The sequence below is a fragment of the Pteropus vampyrus genome, unplaced genomic scaffold (genome assembly GCF_000151845.1).
Source record: "Pteropus vampyrus isolate Shadow unplaced genomic scaffold, Pvam_2.0 Scaffold156, whole genome shotgun sequence".
In the NCBI taxonomy this organism is placed as follows: Eukaryota; Metazoa; Chordata; class Mammalia; order Chiroptera; family Pteropodidae; genus Pteropus; species Pteropus vampyrus.
Window position 1 is genome coordinate 996,317 of NW_011888937.1, and position 14,290 is coordinate 1,010,606.

The 14,290-nt window shown below is 41.2% G+C and overlaps 1 protein-coding gene across 2 annotated transcripts in view; it reads right to left on the minus strand.

Annotated features, from left to right (window-relative positions):
- Window positions 1–8,225: 8,225 nt before the first annotated feature.
- The window catches only part of USP39 (ubiquitin specific peptidase 39), a 33,741-nt gene continuing 27,676 nt past the window's right edge, over window positions 8,226–14,290 (minus strand). For both annotated transcript variants that reach the window (XM_011369826.1, XM_023536409.1), the window contains exons 11-13: window positions 11,381–11,516; window positions 9,587–9,673; window positions 8,226–8,746 (exon numbers count right to left, since the gene is read on the minus strand). In XM_011369826.1, the coding sequence (XP_011368128.1) occupies window positions 8,699–8,746; window positions 9,587–9,673; window positions 11,381–11,516 (271 nt within the window). In that variant the 3' untranslated portion in view covers window positions 8,226–8,698. The remainder of the gene's footprint in view (window positions 8,747–9,586; window positions 9,674–11,380; window positions 11,517–14,290) is intronic.

Here is a 14,290-nt window from a genome sequence, read left to right on the forward strand (position 1 = left end):
CAACTGAAGTGCCCTTCAGTAGATAATTGGATAAAGAAGATGTGGTACATATGTACAAGGGAATATTACTCAGCCATAAGAAAAGATGAAATACTGCCATTTGTGACCATGCTAAGCGAAATAAGTCAGAAAAATCTGAGAACCGTGTGATTTACTTATATGTGGGATATGAAACTGAAAGCAACAAACGAACAAGACAAACAAAAAACTTACACAGACAACATACACAGACAACAGTTTAGTTGCTACCTGAGGGAAAGTGGGAAGGAGGAGGTAGATAAGGGTAAAGGGAGTCACATAAATGGTGAAGGAAGGAGATTTGACTTTGGGTGGTGAACACGATACAATATACAGATGATGTATTATCAAATTGTGCACTTGAAACCTATATAATTTCATTAACCAATGTCACCCTGATACATTTAGATACATATACATACATACATACATAACATACATACATACATACATACATACATACATACATACATACATACATACATACATACATAAATACAAATAATCTTTCCAGGTCAATAAATATAGATACCTGTCATCACTGCTAATTGTCACATAAGATTTTTTTCTTGATACAAACTCATTTTTAAACAACTATTATCAACAAGTTTGTGAAGAATAAAATTCCTGGCACATACATCTTTGTTTACTAGTCTGATTGTTTCCTTAGAATCATTTCCAAGATGTGAAGTTTGGGGATGAAAACTGTGAACCTCTTTACTTTTCATATGGGCTGTCACATCAAACTGCCCCTCTGTGTGTATAGTACCAACTTCTTGCCCAATAGTAAATAAGTGCCTCTTTTCCACTCTCACCAACCTGGGTATTAGCAGGCTTTCGAATCTTTGCTAAACGAACTTGCAGGCTGTTCTAATTTTCATTTCTTTGGTTACCAAGTAAATATTTTGTACATATTTATTGGCCATTTATATTTTATCTTTTGTGAAATGTGGGTGTTTTACCTGATTTGCCATTGGAATGTTCTTTTTATCGTCTTCTCAGTAAAAATATATAAGTATGTTCATTTATTTACTGTCCTATAGGCTGCAAATTTCCCCCTATCTATCATACGTCTTTTAAATTTATGTATCTTTTCCTTTGTGACTTCTGGCTTAGGAAGCATGAATTTCATTTCTTTCTCATTTGTGGTTCAAACTGGCCAGAGCCTGAGGTCTCCAAAAGAAGAAGCGTATGCTGGGATCACAGCTGTTAAGACATGCATGCCAGGCCCCTGGCTCAGACAGTAGTGGTAGAAGCAAGCCATATGTCACCCACAAAGGACCTTAAGCTACTGCACACAGGACATGATAGTCAGCTCTGAGCAGTTGTCCCTAACCTTTCAGACAATAGCATCGACTGTCAACATCTTGAGAGAATATAAAGACCATTTGTGCAAAAGACGGATACAGAGAACACAGGTTTAGCATGATGCCATTTGCTCGATGAACATTAATGATTGACTCCTAAGTGCCAAGCATTTCCTTGGGGCTGGGTACAAAAGAAACAGTTCCTGTCTATCTTTTTGGAACTTAGAGTCTAATTAGAAAGACAGACATTAATCATAGAATCACAGAAAAAAATGGAATATTTTAGTGTGATAAGTGCTTTCAATTACAGATATACATGGTACTGAGTAGGTATGCGAGGTCAGAGAGGTAAAGAGCAAGAATTAAAAGGGAAAGAGAGAGCATCCCTAGCAGAAGCAGCAGATGGCACAAAAGCCTTGTGTCATCCTGTGGTACATCTGAACAAGGTCATTGAGCCTGGGATCAAGGACAAGAAGAAACTTTCTGAGAGATGAGGCTAGAGAGGCTCAGGATTCCAGTCTTTATCCTAAGAGCCGAAGTAGTGTCTTCAGCAGGGGATCACAGTGTGGGGGAGAAGTGTTTTTGTTAGATTTGTGTTTTAAAAGATTATTCTGGCTAAAGTGTGAATGAATTAAAGGGAGGGGACAAGGGACTATGGAGATAACTTGTTAGGAGACCACTGTAATAAGAAACTGACAATAGCTTAGACCAGAATGATAGTGGCAGAGGGCCTGTGTAGAAGTCACATTGATCTTGGAGAATGACGTCAGACAACCATAAACTTAATCAGATGGTGATTCTAGTTGAAGCTGTTTTCCCAGATGTAGTGCAGTAGAGCCCCTGGCACTCGGCATGCAGCTAAAGCCTTTTTTTCCAGACCAATTTATAAAGATCACTGGAAGTAGTTTGCTTCTACCTGGCATGGCCAGCAGTATATCTTCACAGTGTTGCTTCAGAACAATGTCAGTTCTCCCGTTCTCTACCATAATATATAGTTCAAGGGTCCCCAACTCCCAGGCCACATACCAGTACCGGTCCGTCACCTGTTAGGAACTGGGCTGCACAGCAGGAGGTGAGCAGTGGGCCAGCAAGCGAAGCTTCATCACTATTTGCAGACGCTACCACCCCACTACCACCCCAGCAATAGCATCCCCACCTCAGCTCCAACTCAGATCAATTAGATTCTCATAGGAGCACCGGTCCCTGGTGCCAAAAAGGTTGGGGACCGCTACTATAGTCCACAGACATCTCGATCATCTTGACAGTCCACAAAACATCAGTCTACCACACTGATGACATTGTGATTGGATCCAATGAGCCGAAAGTACCAAGTACTTTAGATGCCTTAGTAAGACAAGCAAACAAGAGGGTAGAATTTAACACCCTTCCCCCCAAAATTCAGGGATTTGCCACCTCAGAGAAGTTTTGGTGTTAGGGCGGGGGGTCAATGGTCTAGAGTATGTCAAAATATCCCCTCCACGTTGAAAGACAAGTAACTGTACCTAACACTCCACCACCACCACCACTCCACTACCATCTGCTGAGGCAGGTTTAAAAAATTAAAAAGGCACAATGTTTGGTAGGCTTTTTTGGTTTTTGAAGACAACATATACCACATTTGAGTGTGCTGCTTTGACCGAACTACAGACTCATAGCTGTAAAGCTGCTAGATTCAAGGTGAGACCAGGGCAAGAGTATGTTCAGCAGTAACTTCAAGCTATACGGTAGGCTGCTCTACTAGTTAGGCCTTATACTCCAGGACATCCAATTATATTTTGAAGTGTCCAAGTCCAACAGGAATGCTGTATAGAGTCCATGGCCAGGACCAACAGGAGAATCATATTGCAGGATTTTGGAGCAAGTCTACACCCTCTTCTTCTGCAGATACCTATTCTCCTTCTGAGAAACAGCTTCTGGCTAGCTACTGGGCCACAGTAGGGATGGAACACCTAACCATGGGACATCAGGTGACCATGCAGCCTGAACCTCCCCTCATAAACTAGCAGTTTCTGACTCAAATAGCCATAATGTTGGGCATATGCAGCTACAATCTACAAAGTGGAACTAGTACATGAGACTAAGCTCAGGCAGGTCCAAAAGGCACAAGTTACATGAGCAGGTGGCTCACGTTCGTTCGACACCAGCTCCTGTTGCATTGTCTCCTGGGGGGTTCCGTAAGACCAGTGTACCAAGGAAGACGAAACACAAGCCTGCTTTATAGATGGATTTGTACGATATGCTGGTACAACCTGCAAGTGGACAGTCGCAGCTCTTCATCCCTACTCAAACTGATGTTGAAGGACAGTTAGTGAAGGAAAATCCTCTAGTGGGCATAACTTCAAGCAGTGTATTTGGTTGTTCGCTATATTGGAGTGTGAGGTGGCCAAAAGTACAAATCTAGACTAATTCATGGGCAGTTGCCAATGGTTCGACTGACAGTCAGGGATTCAGAAGAAACAGGATTACAAGGCCAGTGAAAAGGAAGTCTAGGAAAGAGGTGTATGGATGGACTCCTTGAATGAGTACATACTATGAAATATTTGTATTCCATATGAATGCCCACCAAAAGGCATCCACCGCAGAGGACTCTTAATAATTAGGAATACACCAGTAACATGCACTGTGGATGTCAGCCAGCAGCCTTTCTCCAGCCACCTCAAGTGCTTGCTCAGTGAGTTTGTGAGCCATGGTTGCAGGGATGGAGGCTATGCATGGGCTCAACAGCATGGACTTCCATTTTCCCTGCCCTCAGTAATACTTCTGCTGGCATCTATCTAATGTGCCAACAGCAGGGATTAACACCAAGTCCCCAATATGGCACTATTCCTTGTGGGGATTGGCCACCTACCTGGTGACAGGCTGATTACCATCTTCTATTATGGAGGGGGCAGAGAACTGTCCTCAGAAGAATAGACATATATTCTGGATATGGATTTGCCTTCCCTGCCCGTAATCTTCCCTGACCAACACCAGCATCTATGGACTCTGAATGCCTTATCACCACCTTGGCATTACACACAGTATTGCATCTGATCAAGGAACTCTTTTCACAGTAAAGTAAGTACAGCAATGGGCTCAGGTCCATAGATTTAACCGGTCTTACCACATATACCAACATCTGAAAGCAGCTAGCCTAATTGAATGGTGGAATGACCTACTGAAAACTCAGCTACAGTACCATTTGATATCATTTTACAGAATACAGTTTATACTTTGAATAACAGACCATTGTATGGTACTCTTGCCTCCACAGCCTAAGTACGTGGGTCTAGAAAATGGGTAGATGTTGGAGTGACTGCTCTATCACACCTCATAACCTTGGAGAATCTTTGCTTCCTGTCCCAGCAACTTAAGGCTCTGCTAGTGTATAGATCTTAGTTCCCACCCAAGGGAAGAATGCTTCCACCAGAAGACACAATGGTTCCATTGAGTTGGAAGATGAGACTACCACCTGGACATTTTGGGCTCTTCATATTACTGACCCAACGGGCAAAAAAAAAAAAAAAAGGGGGGGGGGAAAGGGTAATCTACTTGCGTGGCTCCTCCTGATTACCAAGGGGAAATTGGGTACTCCTACACAATGCAGGCAAGATGGCGTACATCCAATAGTAAAGATTAATGGAAAACTACAGCAACAACAAAAAAGAGGTGGGAGCAGGATAATTAAGGAGTCAGGCCCTTAGAGACTGAAGATGTGGGGCCCTTTACCAGGTAAAGAATCCCAAGCTGATGTTCGAGCTTCAGGCAGAGTAAATATGGAAGGGGCAGTGAAAGAATACATATGTTATAGTGTTGTGACCAATTACAGAAACGAGGGCTGTAACTTTATTTTCCATTTGCTTGTGGTATCTACATAATTTATGTATGCTAACCATTTTTTCTCTTCCTGTTTTTATGTAAAATTGTTAGAAATTAACTTTGCAACTTAGTCTTTAAGTAACAGAACATTCAATGGGGCTGTGGCTGGATTTGAGGTGTAACCAAAAGAGCCATCAGCAGATAAATGTTTCTTGGAACTGCAAATCTCATTTTGGACGCTTGAAAACTGGTTCACTTATAAAAAGGGTAGCTGTTTTTGTTAGGCAGAAATAGTTTTGTTTTTATATGGGAGTTCAGTTTGTATAAATGAGTGTCTATGGAAGTATTGCATCTGATCAAGGAACTCTTTTCACAGTAAAGTAAGTACAGCAATGGGCTCAGGTCCATAGATTTAACCGGTCTTACCACATATACCAACATCTGAAAGCAGCTAGCCTAATTGAATGGTGGAATGACCTACTGAAAACTCAGCTACAGTACCATTTGATATCATTTTACAGAATACAGTTTATACTTTGAATAACAGACCATTGTATGGTACTCTTGCCTCCACAGCCTAAGTACGTGGGTCTAGAAAATGGGTAGATGTTGGAGTGACTGCTCTATCACACCTCATAACCTTGGAGAATCTTTGCTTCCTGTCCCAGCAACTTAAGGCTCTGCTAGTGTATAGATCTTAGTTCCCACCCAAGGGAAGAATGCTTCCACCAGAAGACACAATGGAGATGAGACTACCACCTGGACATTTTGGGCTCTTCATATTACTGACCCAACGGGCAAAAAAAAAAAAAAAAAAGGAGGGTGGGAAAGTGTAATCTACTTGCGTGACTCCTCCTGATTACCAAGGGGAAATTGGGTACTCCTACACAATGCAGGCAAGATGGCGTACATCCAATAGTAAAGATTAATGGAAAACTACAGCAACAACAAAAAAGAGGTGGGAGCAGGATAATTAAGGAGTCAGGCCCTTAGAGACTGAAGATGTGGGGCCCTTTACCAGGTAAAGAATCCCAAGCTGATGTTCGAGCTTCAGGCAGAGTAAATATGGAAGGGGCAGTGAAAGAATACATATGTTATAGTGTTGTGACCAATTACAGAAACGAGGGCTGTAACTTTATTTTCCATTTGCTTGTGGTATCTACATAATTTATGTATGCTAACCATTTTTTCTCTTCCTGTTTTTATGTAAAATTGTTAGAAATTAACTTTGCAACTTAGTCTTTAAGTAACAGAACATTCAATGGGGCTGTGGCTGGATTTGAGGTGTAACCAAAAGAGCCATCAGCAGATAAATGTTTCTTGGAACTGCAAATCTCATTTTGGACGCTTGAAAACTGGTTCACTTATAAAAAGGGTAGCTGTTTTTGTTAGGCAGAAATAGTTTTGTTTTTATATGGGAGTTCAGTTTGTATAAATGAGTGTCTATGGAAGCTGAGTCATCAAAGGGTGGACTGTCCCAATTACCAATTCAGTGCCTCTCAGCTCCAAATCCACCCCTTTTTGCCTGCTCTGTGAAGGTGGATTTGAGCCCTTTAGGTTTTTCCTTGCCAGCTGCCATTCAAGCTTTGTCAGAGGATGCTGGAGACAAGGTGCAGAAAGAAAGGGCTCTGTCTTCCAGTTCAAGTGTGCTCACTTGAAAGTAACATGTGCAGCTTTCTCCCGCATCATGCTCCCATAATGTTCGCAGATTCCCGTGCCCAGCTCCTGCAGTGCACAGCAGGCGGCAGCACCCAGTACCCAGCAGCTTCACTGGGCACTCCCCTCCTCTCCAGGCAGTTTGGTAGCAAAGTGAGATGCTGTCCCGTAAACAGCTTTTCCTAACACACTAGAGAGCATATCTCTGACAGGTTCCAGGGGGAGGATTTTCAGCAAGGCCTTAATCTCAGCCTTGGACACTATGTCAGCCCTAGGGGTAGTAGTTGTACCTTTTATCTGCTATTCCTACATTCTTTAAAATTTTCTTATTACTAGTCAATCTCTGGTTACGCCAATCCCATTATAGTTAATTCCTGAAGTGATATTTTTCCTAATTATTGTATGGTTTCTCTCTCCTGATTAGACCTGGATTAAGCTGACACTAGCTTAGACGAGACAGTTGCAGAGAATGAAAAGTGGGAAAATTCAAAAAACAGAAAATAAAATTGATAGGACTTGGTAACAGATTAGACAAGGGAAGTGAGAGGGAGGGAAAGATAAATGTTCAGTTTATATAACTGGATGAATGGTGGAACCTACACAGAAACCACTGGAAAGGGGCCATGTGTGAGGGGAAAACTCAAGCTCGGTTTTGAACAATGTTGAATCTGAGTTGACTTTGAAGACACCCAAAATATATCACGTAGGCAGTTGGCTCTAAATTCTCAAATTCAGAGAAGTCTGGGATTAAGAATGGAGCCACCTCCCTTAAAGTGATAAGTGAAGCTACAGGCATAGTTGAAATGGCCCAGGGAAAAAGTAAACGGTGAGAAAAGAGGGCCCAGCTTGAGGAATGCCAACTTTTAATAGCTGGATAGAGGAAGATGAGCCTGCAAAGGAAATATTGAAACTGTCAGAGAAGTAGAAGGAAATAAGGACAGTATTGTGTCCCAGAAGTAAAGGGTGGCAGCCAGAGGTGCACGGCTCCCACCCCTCTTTAAGAGAATTTGCTGTAGTTGACTGCCTGCCATGAGCTGTCGTGTCTTCAGCTATCCCACATCTTCAGATCAACCACAGTGCTCAGGCCAAGGTCACACTTCTCCACGCTGCTCCTAATCAATGACTGAGCTTGACGAAAGCCATTTTGTTTGATTCTTCTGACAGGCAATCTTTGCTCTGGGCTCCCAGTCTCAGCCTGGCTGAGACTCTCAGAATTGCATGCAGTCAGATGCTCTTCCTACCATCCTTCCCTCCCCGCTCACACGGCCCTGCACTACAGGCTGAAACCACATACCTCCAGATTTCTTATTAAGTATCACTGTAATTTATTACCTTTAATCAGATTATTTTGTTAGAGACAAATGCATCCTAACTGACACACCAAGCAGACAGGAAGACACAAGCATGATGTCCACCAGATGACAGATTGTAAACAGTTTGTGAGGCTGGTTTAAAAACAGAAAAATATTTAATTCAATTCCAAGAAAACATCAGGAAGTGAAGAGAACCCAGGAAAACTATCTACCTATGATGGAAGAAGGATATTACTGGTTTCATATTCTTATTCCTGAGGCTCTGATGCTTACAAGAAATTATCTTGTCCTTTGGATACTCCCAGCTGCTCAGAAATGAATTACACATATTTGTAAAAGAGTTCTGGGCCTCTGCTAAAGCTAAAGGGGAGCTAGACAGAAAGGAAAAAGGAACATCGATTTACAATAAACTGATCGAAGAACAGCTGAGTGACAGCACAGAGCCATCCTAGGGTGGGCCCTCTTATGCTCTGCTGTGAACTAAAACCCATAAAAACTAGGCTGGTCCAAGGGATGTGCTAGTCAGCCTATGTTAAGTTATAGCTTCAGTATTCTTATTTATATCTTCAGCCAAAGCCTTGCCAAGCAAAGCCCTAGACTCCTCCTTCAAGCCCCCTGCTGGTTGGTTTCATCATTATCTCGCCTCTTCCAAATCTGTAAGAAATTAATACAATAGATATTTAGGAGACGGCAATCTACAAATATTTATCAAATACCTATTCTAACCTAGGTAATGGACAGCATGTTGCTCTACTTACATATTTACTAAGTCCTCTGAAACTAATAATCTTTCAGAAAATTCCCTTTCATTCAGTTTTCACTTTTCCACCCATCCCCATCTTTCTTACTTCCCATTCCAAACTCCCTTTCTAAAAAGACCTTATTGTCAAGCCTATGACCTTAGACAAAGTTGCTAAGAGTTATCTCCAAGATGAGAAGGGTCTCCCTTTTTTTTTCACAAAGCTATGGCTGTTTCTTAGTCTCCTTCTTTGCCAGGTACAAGGGTAGCTATAAAGAGAACACAGAGACACTTTGGTCCACCAGCTCTCAACCAAATAAAGAAGACACTTAAAATAACACCATTACTGGCGCTCCAATAAAGACATGTAGAAAATGCTGCAGGATCACAAAGAGTGCTAACTTTGTGTAGAAAACTGAGATAAGTTTCAGAGCCGACTCCTAGCTGGTGTCCTGATAATTCCAGGTTCTTCCTCTTTGAAACGAGATCACACGCCTCTGCAAAACTGACCTGGTCATACACATAACCTCTTTGCTCACTCATAAATCGTCCATACTTCCCTACTCTTCTCTTCTCTGAAAATCGCTCCTGCACTTTCAAGGCCATAAAATCTCACTCCTCAGTGTATCTCAACAGGCACCCAGCCTAACCAAGGCTCTGACTCAATCCCACTTCCTGCCTCCACACACACCATTACTCTCACTGACCCCAAAACCCATCTACTCAGTACTGACCCAAGTCTGTGGCCAACCCACCTGAATGTACGCTTCCGACAGCGTGATCATCTGGGGAAGGATGTCAGTCACCTGGAGGTCTTGTAATTCATACCACTTGCCTGTCCCCTGAAAAAAGTATTAAGGGCTGGGTTAGTCTGCTCCCTAAAACCAAAAGGGTAATACAAGGAAGGGATTACAGTCAGAAGTAAGGAAATCAGAAGAGCCACTAGACTATCACCCAACAAGAGTCATAAGTAAGAGGGTGCATGACCTCTGCTAGGCATCACTCAATTCCAAGAGTTTTTAGGGTGTTGATATTGGCAAACACAATTCCTTCTGAGGATTCCTGTAAGTAAAATGGAGTCCAATCACTGCATACCTTTTAAAATTTAGGTAGACAATAAAGAGAAAAAATAAAAAGTCCTCTCTTCACCTAAGATATCTCTTTGCTGCTCAGAACTGACAGACTGTACACAGTCACCTTGGAGGTGCAGTGTTAACTATTAGACTAAAAGTGGACATTCCTACTCCCCCACCCTAGAGAACACAGCGACATTCAGTCAAGAAAAAGTGTCCTTGGTGGACACTGTCCATCGTACTATTCACTCTATTTGGCCTACAAAACCAGTCCAGCAAAATCTACCTCACTTCATGTTTCCATAAACAAGGGGAAAAGAGGTTTCTGGATTACAGTAGAGGCACTTCCAGAACCTCACCTGCCTTACCCATCCAAACTTCTAAGGAATGCCAAAGACAGACACTACAGAATATACATAGTCCAGATACTCCAATAGTTCAGAATATAGGAAACATAATAAAAGCTCAAGATCACATAATCAAGTCCCTGTTCCCAGTTCAAGGTCTGATTAAGAACATGGTGAAACCAAATCTCTGGGTTCAAATCCCAATTCTACTGACTTCAGTAGATAAATTACTCAAATTCAGCCTAAGTTTCTTTATTTGTAAAATGATGGTACTAACACCTGTATTGAAGTTGTGTTTTAAGGATATGGATGAGATGAACACACATTAAACACTTGGCATACTTTCCAGTGCACAGTACAGCGCTGGGTAAACAGAAGCTAGTTATTAAACCCAAAGTCCCAGACGACTAATCAATTAGAATAATCTGTGCTAATAATCTGTGCAATACCAAATATACCTTAAGTACATGTGTCATCCATTTCTAGCTTGAGACAAATTCACAAATTTTTTAGCTAAAAGGGAACTTCCAGACCAATACTCTGTAAACTTTAACTTCATATCAGAGGGTCTGTTAAAATGCAGCTTCCGATTCAGAGATCTGGGTGGAACATTTCTAATAATGTTCTCATGATGTCAGTGCTGCTGGTCTGAGGATCCCACTTTCAGTGTAAGGCTCCAGTCTAGGACAGTGGAATCTCCTGGGGAACTTTAAAACATCAGTGATACCTCAGTCCCATCTCCAGATAATCTAATGCGGTCTCTTAACCCTGACTGATGTTTTAGGCCAGATGATTCTGTTATGCGGGCTGTCTATGCATTATTGTAGGATTTTTAGCAGCATCCCTGGCCTCTACCACAGTTGAAAACCAACAGGCACAAATTACATGGTTCTAATGTAACCAGCCTGGGGTGGTGCCCAGATATCAAGATTTTAAAATCTCCCCAGGCTCCAATGTGCAGCCAAAATTGAGAACCACTACCTTAAAATAACTACTTGACAGCTCTATCACTTGCAGAATCCCAGTCAAGGTAAAGAAAGAGCAAACTGAAGAGAACTGCTCTCTGAAATGCCAAAACAACAACACTTGTTTTGGCTAGTCTGTGCCACAGGACGTCAGCACTACTCACATGATGAAGCACATGGATCCGGTAAGAGCCCTCGGAGGGCTTGCCATCATGTACGATGTTGGCAATCAGGTCGTAGGTGGTGTGCTTATGTACCGCTTGTACTTCCTCAGACAAGTACTCTCTCAGATCCACATTTCTGGTGATGATGAAAATAAAGCCAGAAGATCACACAAAGGCTACCAACTTAGGGAAACTGTCCTACACAAATGGATCACAAAGCTGTTGTACCCTATTTTAAGACTTTGGATCAAGGTAGGCCTGCGGACCCAAGGAAGCCTATATTTGTGTAATCTGACATAAAAATGAGTCAAACTAGAAAGACTGGATCTATGGGGAAAGCACATTTTAAAAGCATGTCTAGCAGTCAAAAGTGCAGGGCCTCGTCATTTGAACTTGAACTAGAATCAGGGCTCGACCTCTTCGGAGCTGTGTTTGTTTAAGCAGGTTACTCAGCCTAAGGCTCTTCTATGCTATGAGAGTAAGAGTGATCGTCTCTAAGATGGTGAGGAGTGAGACAACAGGTGGAACTGCCGCATCCTCTGCCAGGCCTGGGAATCAGCCACAGCAGTGGTGCTCAGGAAACACCTGGTCTCCGGCCTCAGGCTGTGTAAGGCCTGACCACGTGACTGCGTACGCTGCCACTGTGTGTAATCACAGTAACAACTTCAATATAGCGAACCAGGCAGGTCATTCCAATTTATTTTTTTCTTCAATTTTCTAGGGCCTTGCTTCTTTTTTTGATTATCTTTCTTTTAGCCAAGTAGAATAGTTACAAGTAACAGAAACCAACCCAAGGTAGCTTAAGCACAAAAGAGAAATTTATTCAAGGTTTTCAGACTAGGTAATGCAGCTGGAACTAGGCACAGGAAAAGAAACAGGACCTAAGAGAGCTACTTGCCCTCTTCCTTGCTTTTGACATCAGCTTTATTCTTCTCCCTCCTTTTGTAGACCGGCTTTTTCTTTTTTATATGACCCACCTTGGCTACCCCACAGCTTCCAAATTTCTCAGTTCTAGTTGCCAAAAGAAATTACTGACTAGGCTCCTTCAATTGGGACTTAGAAACATCAAATTTATTTTAAATATCTGAACATTCACTTCCAAACACAGAAAAGCATTCTTGCTATACCTGGAATAAAAGCTCTTTTTGTGTTTTATTTATTGAACTCTATCCATCAGTTGAAGTATTAAATGTATACTGGTCATTGCAGAACAAAGTGCTATAATAAATGCTGTGAAGATCATGCAAAGACGGTTATTAAGAACTTTCAAATAGTTTAAGAGGAAAATAGGCTGACAATTACTATGACTATTAAGAGAATACGTTAACTACATAATGTTAGGAAAAATATATCCTTTTGTAGCCTACAAATATTTATAAAAATTTAAATAACATAAGGTGGAATAAGAGACTATCATACTTCTAATTTCTGTAAACTGTCTGATGTGCTACCACTCATAACATGACACACAATAATGTTATCCCTGGAAGGATTCACAAGAAATGCTAACAGAGGATACATCCACTGGTCACTTCTAGATATTTATCTCCCTTTGAATATTAGACTGAATATATCACCTGTCTAAAAATACAAATGTTTTCAATGTAAACCTTGTAACAAACAATCCAATTATAAAATGGGATAAGTCATGAACAGTCGTTTCACCAAAGAGGACAAAAATATGCCAAAAAGCACATAAAAAGATGTTCAATATCTTTAGCCATATGAGAAATATAAACAAATATGCAACTTTGTTCTAATTATATTACGTAGCTTTCTATGTGTTATGATAGCTATTTATTTCTATAAAATGACAGTGTCCCATATAGACTGCAGTACATATTCACTGTTAAAGATGGTTGAGATGTGAGTCTTAAGAAATCTATGTGAGCTCTAAATAACCAAACTGCCTGCCGGCTGCTAAGAGCTGGCTTTCCACGTTCTCGTCTCCTTTGCTTCAACAACAGCTGTCGGGACTTGTTTAAATGAGTTCCTTGAGAAATCTTCAGGAGTCTTTACACTCAAGTTTTTGTTGCTGAACCAAAACTGTTTAAGTGGCAAAAGGGAATGAATATACATTACATCATTATGTTTTAGATAACAGCCAAAGGAGCAAACCATACTCATCTCCCAATCAGAACAGTCCAATTTAGAGAATAATTAGCTGGAACTGAAACTTTAAACCTGTGCTCCAAAAACCCTATCTCTAAATGAACAAAGGGCATCTAATTATTGCAAGTCTGATAAATCTCTGGTAAAAACAAGATGTGTTATGAATAAAACACAGGAGAAGAATTAGGTATGAAGAGGGTCCTTTTCAAAAAGTGAGGACTTTGCTAATCTAAAATCAATTTTTCTAAAAGTAATTACAGTACATACAGTAAAGTACAGGTTTCCAGAATTAGTCACACAATTTGATGTTCTCTAAAAGGCTGACTAGTCATGAAGCACAGACAATGTGGAGGTTAGGCATGCTGATCCCCTGCACAACTGAAAATCCACGTATAATTTTTTGACTCCCCAAAAACTTAAATATAATCATCCCTTGGTATCTGCAGGGGACTGGTTCCCTCCTGCAGATACCAAAATCTGGGGATGCTCAAGTCCCTTATATAAAATGGCCTGGAACAATGCATGCGGTAGGCCCTCCGCATTCTTGGATTTCCAACCATAGATTGAAAATACTGTTTTCAATCCAAGGTTCATTAACTCCCAGATGTAAAACTCTGGGATACAAACAGCAGATTGTATATTTGTTGAAAAAAAAAAAAAAATGCAAGCGTAAGTAGACCTACGCAGTTCAAATCCATGTTGTTTAAAGAGCACCTGTAATCTTTTTCTCAGCTTCTCCAAGGTAAGCCTTCTGAACATTGTCCAGGCCCAGTATAAAAGAAACTAATGGGGTAAGCA